This window comes from Drosophila willistoni (genome assembly GCF_018902025.1).
Source record: "Drosophila willistoni isolate 14030-0811.24 chromosome 2R unlocalized genomic scaffold, UCI_dwil_1.1 Seg167, whole genome shotgun sequence".
Classification (NCBI taxonomy): domain Eukaryota; kingdom Metazoa; phylum Arthropoda; class Insecta; order Diptera; family Drosophilidae; genus Drosophila; species Drosophila willistoni.
The window spans coordinates 18681990-18698077 of record NW_025814050.1 but is presented as its reverse complement, the minus strand read 5'-3'; the positions used below and the strand labels follow the sequence as shown (position 1 = coordinate 18698077).

Here is a 16088-nt window from a genome sequence, read left to right as displayed (position 1 = left end):
AACTGAACATTTGTAAGGGATCTTGGTAGAAGAAAAGATCTCAAACACGTTATGCTTATATAATTCGAGTCTTATAAAGCTTATACAAAATTTTTAATTGGATAATGCAGTATATTTTCCAAATATCATTTCTTTATTGACTATTATCAAAGTCAAAGTGGTTGCCAATCAATGTTTACTTAATCAATAGATTAAACACATGGCGTATACGTGATATTTTGCATACAAGCCTATTGTAGCATAAGAATAGAATACACGATTCGAAAACTTATACAAACTGTGTATAAGGACCTTTTCTGAATTCACTTTTACGTCCTAGACGATCATTTGCTCATAATTATATGGCTTCTTGGCTTAGCTACTTCGATTACTTTTTGTGTTGCCAATATACTGAAAAAAAGAACACTCTTTAATATATTCTTTCCAATTTCAGGCACATTGGGTGATGAAATTCTCGGTGAAATCAGCCGAGAATCGGCTCTACGCGGTGATGGCAGCAAAAAGCGTAAATTGGCCAAATCTCGTGGTGGCAAGGGCAAGAAACGTGGCGGTAAAAAGCGAAAATTCCATTAAAGGGGCCAAAGTACCAAATAAATTATGTATCTATAAGTTTCTATTGATTTATTTGCTTTAATCATTTCTCAGTTATACAAAAGTTTTTGATATTTTAACACATTTAAATTTTATGAATTGTTTAAACTATTAAGTTTTTTTTCCTTGTCTTTATCTCAATTAAAGTTTTCTCTTTACATTTTCTTTCCAAAAATTCAACTGTGTGTTTTTTTTCTTGTTTAATTTATTCAAATATTAATTTTCAGCCCCTAAACAAATGGATCGATTTTATTTTATTCAGTAATAAATATTTAAAATATTTAATAAAAATTACAAAAATGAAAAAGCAAAACAAATTGATGCGCATTGTAAACTGCATACACAGTTTGGGCTACAAAATTGCAAATATATTTTAAATTAAGAAGTTTTCAAATTAAATACCAAATTCAAAATTACAACAAAAATGTCTAGAATATATTAACTAAACAACAAAAAACAAAACAAAATTTCCAATTAAACAAAATTAACATTTAAGGCACAGCAAAATTAACGAAAAACGAATAAAACAAAAAACTCAAATATTTCGTTGTTTTTAGGAGTCAAACAAAAAAAGGAAAAAAAAACTAAACTGGAATCAAATTAAAAAAAAAAACTTTGGGCAAAGAAAAAAAACCATTTCGGCTGCTTTTGAATATATATTTTATCAGTTTTTTTTGTTAAACAAAAACCAAACTTTATGTTGAAATAGTTAATAAATAACAAGAGAGAACAAAATTGTGAAAATAACACAAAAAATAAAAACCAATACAAAATACAACACAAAAACCAAAAACAACTACCAAAAGGATACAAAAAAATTTTACAAATTCAGTGACAAACCAAAAAAGAAAATAAAGCAGTTGCCTTACAAAATACAAAAGACCGGTTTATGCCATAAGAGAAAAATTGAATATTTGAATTTAGAAACAAAAACTAAAATAAATAAAGAAATACCAAGATCAAGAAAGAGACATATTTATGCATATTGAGCGATAATCTTAAGCCCCACCCACTTACTACAGCAAATGGAAACAAAAGACAAAAGATGCCAAACACAAAAAAAAAAGAAAGAAGAAAAATGAAGAGAATATTTGATATGGTTAGAGATTTCTTTGTTTCTCGGTTCTGGCCGTACAATTATTTTTGGAAAAACTCCTAAAAACAACTGAATTTAGACACAAAATTTTATATATTTATTAATATATATAAGACATTAAATTTAAGAAACAATTTTGAATAATCCAAGAAAACAAAAAAAAAACGAAAACAGACGGAATATGGTACGTACGTCCACTTGAAAAGTTTTTAAATTACAAAAGCAGTTTATGAGACAAAACAAAAGAAAAAAGAGAACAAAAAGCGCATGAAAAAGGAAGGAAAAAAATATATATATATATGTACTACCAACATTTATAATTATTACTTTTAAATGTACATGATAAATCAAGAAAAACCAAAAAAAAAGAAAACAAAACACTACAAACAAATGCCAGAGTCACAACTTGACTCTGGGTAGCTTCGGCCATGTCGATGCTTTTTATTCCCTTGCAAATTTGTCAATAGTCTGTTAAATCAAATAATTTGCCCTAATTATAAGAAGTATTAACTATCTGTTTTCGATTACATCTGAATTAGACTAGCAAGAGTTATCCATATGTCATTAAAACTCCCACGACTCCTTTTAGGACTTTGTTTAGCCATTCTCATCGATTTGGTTAACTTACAAGCTTATCATTTACTATAGATTTTGAATCTTTATAAATGGAAGTGTAACAATTTTGATCCAATTTGAAGATAGAAAATAGAGGTGAATATTACTTAAAGCCAGCTTTGAGGCGACAGGAAAGAAGTAAAGAATAATTGAAGAAAGAAAGAAATTGAAAGAAAGTGTCTGTCCTTGAGAAAGGATTTTCCAAATTTTAGAAATTCTTGATTGCTACTTCACAAGATTCTTACTTAAGATACAACCTTGGTCAAACCAATGAGATTGAGTAAGATTTTTGAATAATATGAAATGTCTTTTTGGTCTTTTATGAATTTACTGACTTATTTCTTTTATCATGATATAAACCTTAATCCTACACGATTGATTACATATATTAATTCTGGTTGGAATAAGTTTTCAAATGGTTTGGTCTATTGTAGAACATCTTGTATTCCCCACTCCTTAATATAGAATAGCCACAATTGAACTCAATGATACTATATTTAGTTCTTGGTGAATGCTTCAACGATGAAACAATCGATGACTTGTTGGATTTATAGTAGAATTAATAGCCTTAGCAGCTTGAAATATTCAGCTTTGTTGTAAAAACAGTAAAATTCAAGCAAGAAAAAGTTTTCTTAACTTTATGGATGTCTTGAAAAGCAAACCTTTACTTAAAATGAAGCCCATGACTGGTTCAATGCGAATTACCTTAATAACGAGTCTCCTAAAAAACACCTGGGATTTTAATGTTAAACGAGGGAACCTTCCCTTTATAGAACTCTTTCTATAAATCATTCGGAGTCATTAAATCATAAAAATCTTAAACCTTACAGAGTTGAAAGTATTTCTGAGTTCTGTTTGTCCGTTCTGTGTCTGATTAATAGAAAGATTAAGCCATATTTAGATCAACGAGATGCTGGCACTAGATTTATTTTTGTTCACAAGTAACTCAAAATACGATCTATAATTGAAAGATTTCAATTCTCATATTCCCAAACTGATAGAAAAATAGTAATGAAGCCTGCATAGGGTATAAAGATTGTGATGTCTTTGAGATCTCTTCATTTTGTTGCTTATCTACAACTTGGTAACGTTTTCTAGCAAAATCTACCACAGAAAAAGGAGCGTGAGGAAATAAACTGAGATCAAGGTTTAAAAATGTAAAGCAATAATTAAAAATGTATCATTAATATATAGCAAATTCCTGTACATTAATGAATATTAGGCAATAAGTCCTTATTTCACTTACTTTTTCAGTAAGAAACAGTGCACAGTGGTGCAAAGATAATTTAGCAAGGGTATAAACACAACCAGAAACTACACCAAAACTAGAAATAAGTTAATTAACTTTTAAATGAAAGCAAAGCAAACTTTTGGCTTTTACAACCAACAACTTTGACTAAACGGATGAATAAAATTTTTTTCAAAATTTCCCAATTTCAAAAGCGCTCGAATATGGAACGCGTTTGAAACAAATGAAACTTTTTGGCTATAAATCTTAATGGAAATGCAAACGTATAAGGCAGACAAATGGAAATTACCACATAAATGCAATAGAACTCGAAATTATTTACAGGCAGCAACTTGAACACAAACAAGAAGTGAATCGTTTTTCATTGTTTTCCAATTTTTGTGTTTAAAGCAATTAAATAAATTAATTTAATTAATTTATTTATGTTGAAAGCTGAAAGACTGAATATGTTAAAATAAAACAAAAACCAAAAAAAACCAAAAACAAAAAAAAAAACGAAACTAAAATGGAAAGAAACGAAAACTTCTAAAAAAAAGATGGAAATACCAAAAAAAAAACTTTTCTCAAGCGTATGGAATGGAACTTAAATAATTTTAATAGCCGAATTTCTAGCACAAATTAATAAATGATTAACTAAAAATGAACAAAAAGAAAATGAAAAGAAAAACAATCTATTTTCATTTTTGGTTTTCTTTGTTTTACTTCATTTTTGAGCAATTTTCTATTTTCAAATTCAGAATTCTGTTGAAAGATTTTTGCGATTTTCATTTTTAACGCCCCGCCCCCCCAAAAGAGAAAAATAAGATTTATTCAATTTTTGTGTAACAAATGACGAGAAGAACAAAACAAGAAAAAAACGAACAAATTGTGAAACGAAGATATTGCAAAACGAAAAGAAAGACAGAGAACGAAGCAGATAAATGAATGTAAAGCACAAAAACAACAAACAACAAAGTGAAAAAGATGAAAAAACAACCAAACAAAAGTCGCCTTAGCCAAGCACCACAAATAAAACAAATAAACAAAGAAACAAAAATTTAAATAAATAAAATAAAACATAAAACATAATAAAAGTAAAATAAAATAAATGCAAAAACAAAAACTCAACTAAAATACCAAATTATTTGTTGTAATATTTTAAAGAAATACGTACACACAGATAAACAAACAAACAAAAAAAACACACACACAAGAAAAAAATAGTGCAAAAAGTTAAAACAAAAAGAAAGAAAATCGAAGCAAAAACAAGCAAATTAATTTAATTTTTATAGCCAAAAGAAGATACCTTGAATCGGATTGTATTTGGATTGGATGAGATCGTTAGATTTGGATCGTGTTTAGTTATTAAGCAACTTTAAGGAATTCTAAAACACAAAAAGAAAAATAAATACTAAATCCATTGGTTAATTAGTGATAGCTGAGACATGTTTTTAACCAAAACAAATTCGAGCTTACAATTATTTTCGAAAACTAAAAATAAAAGAAAGACAAAAAAAAAACCAAAACCATTTTAAAACCGAAAAATAATTCATTTGGCATAAGTTCTCGAAAGAAATATTCTTTAAGTTCAAAAGCAAAGCAAGAAAATGATGTTGTATAGAAAAGGAAGAAGGCAGAAGAAAGGACGTAAAATCTAATGTTTAATACAAAAAACAAAAACAAAATACTGAGTACATATTGCAATTGTGTGGAAAATTAATGATAATGATAATGAAGATGAAGATGGTTGGTAGTCACATGTAAAATTGATATATAAGTTTGAATTAATCTACCAAATATAATGATTAAGCAACCATTATAAACTAATTAACATAAAACAAATTCCACAAACACACACACACAAACACAGACACAAACTGATAATAAAATAAAATTTCGAAACTAACAAAACTCAAAATATTTATGCAGTATAAATTTATCTCGATTTTTTTGGCCTAATATATTTTTGATAACTTTCTATAAACAAACTTGAGGACTTCGAAGCCTTTTACCATATTTTTGGCAGTTGTTCAGATCATCTTTCAAAAAGTTTTACAATTTTTTTCAAAGTTTTCTTTAGAAAGAGATCAGCAAGATATCAGCAAGTAAGTTACTTTAGTAAATCTGAACTACTTTAAAAGAATAACTTTCAGGGAGTTTCCTTAAATTTAATTCTCCATCGATTCAAAAATATTAACATTTAAAAAACTTCCTGCAGCGGTGCGACAATCATGATTCAAAACTTATACAACTTACTTTGCACTCTTGGGTCTGGACAAGTCCCCAAGATGCATTTTGACTATTTTATGTGCTTATTTTGTTTGGAAAACCTCTGATTGTGAGTAGTCTATTTTTTGAGGTAAGTTTTTCTATTTTAGGTTCACATTTTGTAATTAATAATAACTTCTATAATTCCGTACTGCTTTGGAAAGGGAAAAAATTGTCATACTATGACAAATGTTAAAACTTTATAAAAAATTAATACAGTTTTCGTTTTTTTACAGACTTGTTTCATTTAAATCCAGTTTTTTTCAAAAAATTCAGACTTTTTTCTGATTTAGTAGTCCAACCTTTTTAAATTTTATGATTTGATTTGTATTGTTATCGTCTTACGTATTTTCATCAGTTCAAATCTTTAGCGTCTTTCTCTTCTTCTCTGCTGTGTAGTCGCTACGTCTTCTCGGCTTGCCAGATTGTCCTTCTCCCGAGTCGGCTGTCTCAAATAGGGCTGGCTAAAGAGGATTGCCAGATTGTCGTACTCCATAGTCGGCTGTCTCAAAGAGGACTGCCAGATTGTCGTACTCCTAGTCGGCTGTCCCAAATAGGGCTGGCTAAAGAGGATTGCCGGACCATTCCACAAAATGAATCAGCATTTGCCAGATTTCCCCTAACAAAGGGATGGAAACATCTAGAGAATTAATTTTCCGATATTAATTGAATTGTAAAATGAATATATTTAATGTTACTTTAATTTTAAATGGATAAAAATGTACCAGATCTCAATTGTATTGTCATCGTCTTGCGTTTTTCTTTAGCGTCTTCTCTGCTGTGTAATCGCTACGTCCTCACGGCTTGCCAAATTGTCTTACTCCCGAGTCGGCTGTCCCAAATAGGGCTTTCTAAAGAGGATTGCCAGACCATTCCACGAAGGGCTAAACAATGAATCAGCATTTGCCAGGCTCCCCCTAACAAACGGATGGAAACATCTGGAGCATTAATGTTCCGATATAAATTAAAATCATTGTAAAATGAATATATTTAATGTTACTTTAATTGGTAGGAATGTACTAGAACTAAATTGCATTGTTATTGTCTTGCGTTGTTCCTTCAGTTCAAATCTTTTGCGGTCTTCTCTGATGTGTAGTCGCCTTTTCGGCTTGCCGGGTTATCCTACTCCAGAGTCTGCCATCACAAATAGGGCTCGCTTAAGAGGATTCCCAGATTGTCGTACTCCTTAGTCGGCTGTCTCAAATAGGGCTGGCTAAGGAGGATTTGCTAGAACATTCCACACAATGAATCAGCATTTCCCCAGGTTCCCCTAACCATACATATTCCCGAATTGAATTAAAAAACAAAAAAATTGACAGTACAGTTTCAATACATTTACAACATATGTTTGTATGTACATTGGTATAGGCAGTGTAAAGTGTGTGTGTGTGTTTCAATGCTCGTAAAATCGGGTGGGGGACCGATCCAAGTTACATTGAATTTTGAATTACAAAAAGGATATACGCAAATCGACTAAACTAATCCCGGCCGCTTTGTCCGAACGGGTGGTGTCCATAGCAGTTCCGAATCCAGGTGTTTTTTTTTTATGGCGATGCTAGCCATGTGTAGTAGGATAAATATTAATATGAGAAATGAGCTGGGTTGTTATTATTATTGTGAAATCTGATCCACATCCAGAAGAGTGTATTGATGGCGATGTTTGCCATGTGTAGGTTGAATCATTGTTGAAAATTTTCGCATTGTGTCGAGTGTCACGAGTTGGTAACAAATATCAAGACTTTACGTGTACCATTTTGTGTCCCGTAGATGAATGCATTTGTTGACAAAGGACTTCTAAGCTCTCTGCATGGATTAACAATACCATTGGTCCATTGGGATCCTTGATATCCAAAAACTGCCCAGGCAGCCTTTTATAGAGTATTGAAGTAGCCCCTGGTCAATCCAAAATGGAGAACGAAAATTTTATGACAGCTCACGTCAAGACGTCATGACATGACAATTTAAACTTACTCGCATTAGACTTTGGTGTCAGCCATAAAACAAAGAAACGTTCAGCAATAGAGACAAAGGACTCCGCCATATCCTTGCACGCCAGATCCGTTACTGGGAATTCACAAGGATTATATAGAAATAATCCTTGAACTGCATAATCCGTGGGAATATTTACCTTTTGTTCGCCGACATCGACCGAGTCTCGAGTAGTCCATCATACTTACTTGTGGCTCCAGGACATAAGTTTAAGGATTTTTATTTAATTTTTTTGTTTTTTGTTTCACCGAAAATTTTTATTTTTACACTAGAAAATTTTGTTCGACCAGGACTGGAAGTAGACGAGATGCTGATGTTAACTACATGATGTTGATTGTGATACTGAACTCTCTAGAGCTCGAGCCCTAGGGCCTTAAAAAATTCAATTAAAATTTTTAGTCGCAGCTAACTTGATTGGATTTTTTTTTCGATAATTGTCACATGTGTTGAAAAGTTACAAAATCCATCAGTGTTGGAAAATGATATTCAGTATTGAAAAATAATCGAAATTGTTTACAGTGTTGGAAATATATTAATATTTTAGAATTAGTATTTTAATAAGTGTTAGTAAATAAATCTTTAGTACTGCAAAGTTGTAGAAGTTTTCAATTTCTTAAGAAACTTTCTATAATCAAATGAAAATTTTAAAGAATTATACACTTCTACAAAATTTAAATCCATGGACGGATGTGAAAAACATTTGCGGGAAAACAATTCCATTTCCGGCTCAGTAATTTCAGTGACTTTGAATCAAGTCATTTGGCACTTTGACCACTTTTTGATCACTTTGAAAACTCACTAGTATAAACAGTCGAAAAAGGTTAAACATTATTCGAACTAATGGCCTTTCCGGGTGTGTCCAGAGGAGCAAAGAGCGCATTTTAATATGTATAAAAGTAGCATCATTTATTCAATAATTTTACATATGAATATTAATAGAAATCTATTTACAAAAATTGCAAAGAATTTTCTTCCAAGTTGGAGCCTCTCTCATATTGTCCTCTTTACCACTTAGGCCAAAGGCTGCGCCTGTTCGGGCAATTGACGTTGAGCCTTCAATCTCTGCTTATCCTTAAGAAGGGCAAAACATTCTGGGACTTTGTTGTAGAAATCGCAAAGTTTTGTCTTGTCATTGAAGGCCAGATATTTGCCACAATTGTAGAGCCGAGGGTGTCCATTGACGCAAACAAAGTATTTCTTGCAAGTGGTCGGATGACGATAGTAACGCAGCTCTCCCTCTGGAGTGACATCCACCTCGGGAGCAACACCATCGACCAGTTCCGATTCGGGGCAGGTGAAACCCAAATAAGCCTCAGCATTGCAATTGGCCACTAGATCGGGCCAATCGCATTGATATGACTCCTCATTGAAGGCCAATCCCTCGGGACACTTGGTTAGACTGGCCACACCATGAGCACAATTGCGATAGACACCGCATTTGGTTTGATCGCCATTGGGATAGAAGCCAAACTGCCTGGGACACTCATCAGTGCCATTGGCGGGCTGGAGGCGTGTGCGTTCCTTGCAGGTGGAAAACGGGGCATAGGTGCATTCACCTGTCGACTTGGTGCGCTGATGGAACAGCAGACCATCGGGACAGAGTTTTTCAACTGGGACATCATCTTGACACTCTGTGTAGGCATCACATTGATCGCCAGAAGCAAAGCGACCATTCTTTGTGGGACACTCCGGCGAGGCCAGAACTGCAACGAAAGAAATAGAGAAAACAATATTTAGCCAAAGGAAACTTTACAAAAATAAAATCAATTAAAGGAAAGAGACTTATTTAACATATGCAAACACAATTTATTTGTCAAGGTCTTTAACTACAGACTAGAAAACTCGAGCTTTTTGCAGATTTCGCACGGCTTCGCACTTAAAAATTAGATTCTAGATTAGCAAATTCCACAGTTTCTTTTCATCCTTTTTATTTTTTAGTTGCGTGCTTTCTTGGCATGTTGACGCGCTGCTTTGATTTCGGCTCCCTTCTCTCTGATAGCTGAACTGCAATTGGGCACATTATCGATATCGTCACATTGGCTTAGCTCCTGATTGAAGGCCTGATCCTCTGGGCACTTAATGCGACGTGGACGTCCCTCAATGCAAATGAAGTACACTTGGCAATCCTCCTGCGATGGATGGAAAGTGTAATCTTGTTCCTGTTCCCCCAACAATTCAGATTTGGGACCTAGAGCTGGACATCTGAAGCCCAAGAACGTCTCAGCATCACAATCCTCGACCTGATCGGGCCAATCGCATTTATAGGTAGCTGGATTCCAGGCCAAACCCTCTGGGCAATCGAAAACAAATCCACGTCCAGCAGCACAATTCATAAACTGTCCGCAATGGCTGGCATCGCCCATGCGATAGTAACCAAACTGATGGGGGCAATCGTCGGTGGGTTGAGCCGCCTGGAGACGAGCCTGTGGCTGTTGGCATTCCACATCGATGGGATAGCCACATGGATAGCCAGTGGATTTTTCGTTATAGAGCAGACCATCGGGGCATAATTTCTCTTCAGCCACTCCATTTTTGCATTCAATGTACGCATCACAGGATCCGGACACTGGGGCAGTGCCATTTGCCTCACGGCATCCTCCGGCGGCAGCGGCAGCTGTAAAAGACAACAATCATCGGTTAATAGAATTCTATATAGATGGTAGGCATATCGAAAGCTTACCTCTAATGATTTATGATGAAGATGTTGCCTCTAATTCAAATATTGTTCTTTCTTTTACATACATATTTATTTACACTTTTAAAACGGATGTATTTTAACTTATTTAACGAAATAAAACTAACTTTATGAAGTTTTTTTTTCGCTTGCTTATAATGTTATTCAAAATATTGGTCTAATGAAATTTAATGTTTATGTGTATGTTAAGCATGTAGATGAATCTTATTTTATAGTTCTTTAATTGATAATTATGATATTTTATATGCATTACAATTTATTTGTTCTATTTGATCAAATAAAAGAAAATTTGAATACATATCAGATAAGTAATTGTTCCTTAAATCAATCTTCGATAAGCAAATATATTCATTACGTATAGACTTGATTTCGTCTACGATTTAATATAAACTTCTGGTAGACTTAGAGTAGATCTCTAGTTTTGGTTTTCAATACATACTCGCAATACTTTCCAATCGTTTGTTTCTCAGTTCCTGCAGCTTCTCTCAAAAGATTTCTAATTTAAAAACTATTTCTAAATTCAAATTATACACATGTTTTTAGTTGTAAAGAAACATTTCAAGAAGAATACTCTTATTGACACTTAAACAGAACCTCAGAAACTTGCTAAATATTTGCAAGTTTGTTAACATTCCAAACAGTTGGTAAGACCCTTAACTGACCGCTATGCAAAACAAAATTTTCTGCTTCAGAACATGCAAATATTAACAAACAAAACTTCATGTTCTCTGTTTTTGTCTTGGCATGACAAAATATTTGCGACCAAAAACCAGAAAATTAGTTGTCAAATATGTAATGAGGTATGGACACACCTTGTTCTCTTGACTTCATGTAGGAATTTCAAATGTCTTTTTGTCTTACAGTCAAAGCATATTTTGTTTGTAAATTATGTAATATATGTTTGTAGTTCAAAATGATTTATGTTGAATAGATTAGAATTTTTATCATCATATATACCGGAGAACTTCTATTAGTATGTAATTAGAACGTGTAGTTCTTGGTCGCGTTTTTTATTTAGAAAAGTTTTTCTTTTCATTTATGACTTCCAAATTGTATATTTTTGTTATGGCATATTTGAAAAATTATACAAAAGATTATACAAGATTATACAAAAGATTTATACAAAAGATGTCCCAAGAATAGCAAAGTATTTTCGTGTTTAAAGGAAAGATTTCTTTCTTGTCTAATCTTACCCCTTAACTCTTAGCTCGTATTGGCACTAACTAACTTATAAAAAACATTGGAGTAGAAGACTATTTTTATTTGCTTTCAAATAGATTGCCATAATAAAAGGTAAGACTTATATTTCCTAGTTCTAAGTCCTAATATTTATATCCACCACATTTTCTCCCAAGACACAAACCTTTTGCCAATTATCCCTTTACCATTTTTTTAAGTGCACAAACAAATAATTGATTGTGAACTAACAATCTATTTGCCCAAATGTCGAAATATTTGTCTCTTCATACTAATTACCATATGTGCAATAATTAAACTGGTTTATGTAATTAGTTTCAACTAGCAAACACTTCACACATATGCAATGTCTTATATTTTTAAATCAAATAAAGCAAATTATGCAAAAGGAACACCTAAGTGATTTACTGTACCACAGTTAAACTCATTTAAGTGAAATTTGATATATACATATTTATTAATTTCTATAATAACTAGTTTCAAAAAGATTCCATTCTTTTACACTATATGTTGTTGTTAATGATCACTTAGTCTTTAATTGCTTTCGATTAAAAAGTCTTCTAATAAAAGGACCTCAATTTTTTGGTTACTTCTGAATTGGCTTCTTTTACTCTCAATGTAACGCGTTTTGACATTTTCCCACACTCCATTCACACGTTAAATGAACAAATCTCCCTTCAAAATGAAGCTCTATAAATGAGCGCATGTTAAACTGAATTTAATCAGCTTTCCCCCCACCGCCGCCATCGTCATCTGCCTAAAATTGGAAACGATATACGAAAACCATGAAACGTAAAAAAGATGCAAAGGCTTTTTAAAGGTCAGCATAACCAGCTGTCGTTGCTGCTGATACTGAGCCACCTCCGATCCACTGTGGGCACGCATTGGCCATACACCAAGCAGAAGCTCCACATATCGGCAATGTCCAAGCCGCCAAACTCGTTTGAATCGACAGTGAAGGCAAAAACAAACAATGGACCAAATATCAGCTACGTCAACAACAACGAAATCGAAAACACCGAAAAGATTATGCAATATTGATTTTTGGTTAAACAAAAAACAACAAAAACATTTATCTCTGAGTCGTGTGTGAATTAATTTCTTTCAATCGCTGGGTCCAGCGACCTTGAAAATTATTGAAGAAATTTTTTTTGAATGCAACTTGCGGGATGATTTTTCCGTTTCATCTTTTCTGTTTTTCTTCAACATTTTTCGTTTATTGTTGTTCATTTAATTATTGCGGAAATTTTTTATTTGAATTTCTGCGCTAATTACTTGCATATTTTGGGACAATTCATGCGATTTCCTGGTATTGTTGGGAAATTATTCAATTTGAAGCACTTATTTTGTTTGGCACCCTTACATTAAAGCAGATTCATTTTAGTCTTTAGTTTGTGATATATATTTTTCAATATCTTGGCTCTAAATAAGTTGAAATTGTTTAACTTTATTTAAAAATCAAATGCCTAAAAAAATATCTTGAAGGAAAAAAAATTTTTTTTAAACTTTTTCAACGATATTGTAGCCAAACTTGCTATTCTTGATGTCTTCTTCAAAAACTTTTAATTAAATCTCTTGACTTTATAATACATCATAGCTTTTGGCGACTTAGTTAGGGTATTAACATGTCTTCATGGCCAAAGTTAGTTCGACCCTGTGGTTGAAGTTTTCTGTTTTTGTATCGTAATCCCATGACAGTTGCTTAATTGCATGATGATGCTGCTCGATCTGAATTATCGCATCTATATAGATATGTGAGTATGTTTCTGTATGTGTGTATATGTGTGTGTGTAATTGAAGCTTATGCAAAATAGCTGTGAGAAATATTTTGTCGTGATATTGTGAGGTTTCTCAAGTTTTGGCACTTTTGCGGGAATCTTGATCGTCTACGTGAGGTGATTCAAGTCATTATGCAAATTTTGTTTTCTATTGTTTGTGGCGCTTAAATTGTGTGCAATTAGAACGTTTAAACAATTTGGTTTGCAAATAAACTAAGTAAACCTTGCTTGGCATATAGGCTTCAGTTTGTTAATACAAATATTTCGATTTAAAATTCACTGTCTCCATGAATTTTATTAGGGTTTACAGAATTCGAACTCCTTTTTAATAAAGTCCTCAACCAAATTTGGCTTTTAAAGAAAGATTTTAATCCATTAGATTAGTGGTCTGATTATACATATAAGATCTATAATATATAAAGATATATGTACAACAGAAAATAAACAATGTGCAGAATTCCATAATTGTTTTCAGTCTTTAAACTGAAAATATTGTGCAGTCTTTAACTACTCGGTTAATATTGAGAAATTAGATAAAAAAATGATAATGGTCTATCGCCAAAACATTAAACCTTTGTTTAAGAAACACTTTTGTTTACCAACTTGATGAAGACTTATAATATTAATAGTGCAAATTCACTTTTCAAAGGGACCAATTCCACTTACTATCTTAAGTAAGTTAGACAAATTTTGCAGTAGTAATTAGGTTAATAAATCGCACAAGTTTCACTAGATTTCTAATAATTTTTGTCATTTAAAAAAAACTATTTGACTTATTATTCGAAGTACTTTAAACAAGTTTTGTAGTTATATATATTAAATAGTTCATTTAGGATAATATATCGGACAAAATATAACCAATATTCAACAGGTTTGCACTCATTTTTGGCATCTACGCAGATATTTTAAAAACCTTCGACTAACTTTGCTTAATTTTGCTTAAAGGAAAGTTTTGCATTCATCTGTAGATAAGTTTTAGCAGAATTTATTGACATTTAAGATGATAATACGATAATTTGAAACCAGAATATAAATTGTTGTTGCATCTAGTAGAATTTCTCACTGATTTCTAGAAGAAATAACCAGTTGGGTGTTAAATTTGAAAAACCATCTAAATGATTTCATCAGCTTATAAAAGCAGATGAACCTGTTTAACTGTCTGAAATTAATTGAATTATAACGAAATTCTTGTCATTTTGACATTTGATAAGAAATTTTCCATTTGTGAAATAGAATCCTTTATAACTTCTTAAAATGTTCATGCATGAATTAGTGATATGACTTAATATTTAACCATAACCGACTTTACTACGCACAAGTTTGTTGCTTGAGTCTTTCGTTTTTTCGTTTGAACAAATATTATATAAATTCATTTTGTATTGATCAACTACTAACCCATTGAGCCAAACATGGCCAAACACACTAAAGCACTGATTAATAACTTAGCCATTATAACTGTTTAAGAGAGCGAACGCGATGTGCTACCAACGAGCTGACAATTTCGACTGTTTTGCGCTAGAAACGCAACGCAGATCTTAACTGGCATATAAAATGGCAAAAAGCCTCAATCTCAGACAAAGCCAAAGGCCCGAAGCTCAAAGCTTGAGCCGATGCTTCCAGCGGCATCGCGTTTGCTTATCTTCTGCCATATACATACATGACACTTTTGTTGCTTGCAATCCGACAGAGATACAAACATGTTAATAAATAGCAGCCAAACAGCCAACACATCTCTTAACTTCTGACATAAATCTGAATGGAAGATGACTCAGTTCTGGTTTTTGTTTCTTTTTTTTTCAGCTAGCAACTGTTTTTGTATTAAGAAATATTCAAAACAGTTTTACTAGTTTATAAAAAGAGTCGATCTTAGTGTACTCTGCATTATAGAAAGTATTTTTATTCATTAAAGAAATTGACTTCAATTTAATTCTAATTTAATTTTAATTCCTTTTTTTGGTAAGTTGTTTTAGTGTCTTATATTAGAAATTAGCATATTTTAGATTTCATATTTTTTAATTCTTTTAAACTGGGGAAGAAAAGAAATTAAAAGTATTTTTTCATGGAAATAGTTAACCCGCTAGTACTTCTCGAAATCTCTTTCTCATTAAGAAAAAGTCGCCCAAAGCAATATTGTTTGAATAATAAGTTATTATAGTTCACATAAGATTAAACTAAAAATGTAACTCAAAACCAATAATTAAACTATAATCTTAAATAGGTATTGAAGTAAGAATTTTACATTCAATCTTTTTAGAATTTTGGTTCTAGTTGGTATGGTATACCTTTCTGAAACTTATTTACTGGGTATATAAACTTAAATTTGTATTTAATTTATGTTAACTAAATGCCGAAATGTGATGTCTTTAAATTAGCATTTTTCGCACTTTTATTTTCATTCGACTAAAGCCAAATACAAAAGTTAAAAGAAAAGAAACCCGTCTTAAAGTCAAGGTCGAAACTGCGCCCATGCGGTCGTCCCAAGTTGTCTGTGAGTTGTGATTCGGTGCCAAGTGCTTGGCCGCACCATTGTCTGCCAAAAAGATCTTCATCTTGAATTTAGGCTTTTATCGTAAAGCAGTTTTATTGGGGATTTTTGTCAGTTTGTAGAATTTAAAACGGGTTTTCAGCATT

At 32.2% G+C, this 16088-nt stretch overlaps 2 protein-coding genes across 5 annotated transcripts in view; one reads left to right on the top strand and one right to left on the bottom strand.

The window, feature by feature from the left end:
- The window catches only part of LOC6642147 (neuroguidin), a 58806-nt gene extending 58040 nt beyond the window's left edge, over window positions 1–766 (top strand). For both annotated transcript variants that reach the window (XM_002065351.4, XM_023176041.1), the window contains exon 4: window positions 434–766. In XM_002065351.4, the coding sequence (XP_002065387.2) occupies window positions 434–573 (140 nt within the window). In that variant the 3' untranslated portion in view covers window positions 574–766. The remainder of the gene's footprint in view (window positions 1–433) is intronic.
- Window positions 767–8666: 7900 nt separating this feature from the next.
- LOC6642146 (protein obstructor-E) lies at window positions 8667–14950 on the bottom strand. 3 transcript variants are annotated; one of them, XM_002065350.4, is made up of 2 exons: window positions 14853–14950; window positions 8667–9490 (listed from the first exon to the last, which is right to left on the bottom strand). In XM_002065350.4, exons 1-2 carry the CDS (start codon window positions 14905–14907, stop codon window positions 8799–8801), a joined length of 747 nt encoding a protein of 248 aa, XP_002065386.2. In that variant the 5' UTR covers window positions 14908–14950; the 3' UTR covers window positions 8667–8798. The 3 variants fall into 3 exon arrangements, 2 of the variants coding, with proteins under 2 accessions (XP_002065386.2, XP_023031506.1); XM_023175738.2 differs by lacking the exon at window positions 8667–9490 and adding an exon at window positions 9573–10401 and having other exon boundaries at window positions 14853–14933; XR_006954147.1 differs by lacking the exons at window positions 8667–9490; window positions 14853–14950 and adding exons at window positions 10339–10401; window positions 10468–10610.
- Window positions 14951–16088: the final 1138 nt, after the last annotated feature.

Excerpts from the sequence above, each read along its gene's own strand:
- LOC6642146 (XM_002065350.4), bottom strand. The coding sequence starts at position 14,907 with ATGGCTAAGTTATTAATCAGTGCTTTAGTGTGTTTGGCCATGTTTGGC. Across the intron at positions 9,491-14,852 it reads GGCCATGTTTGGCTCAATGG|TTCTGGCCTCGCCGGAGTGT; the intron begins GTTAGTAGTTGA and ends CTTTCGTTGCAG.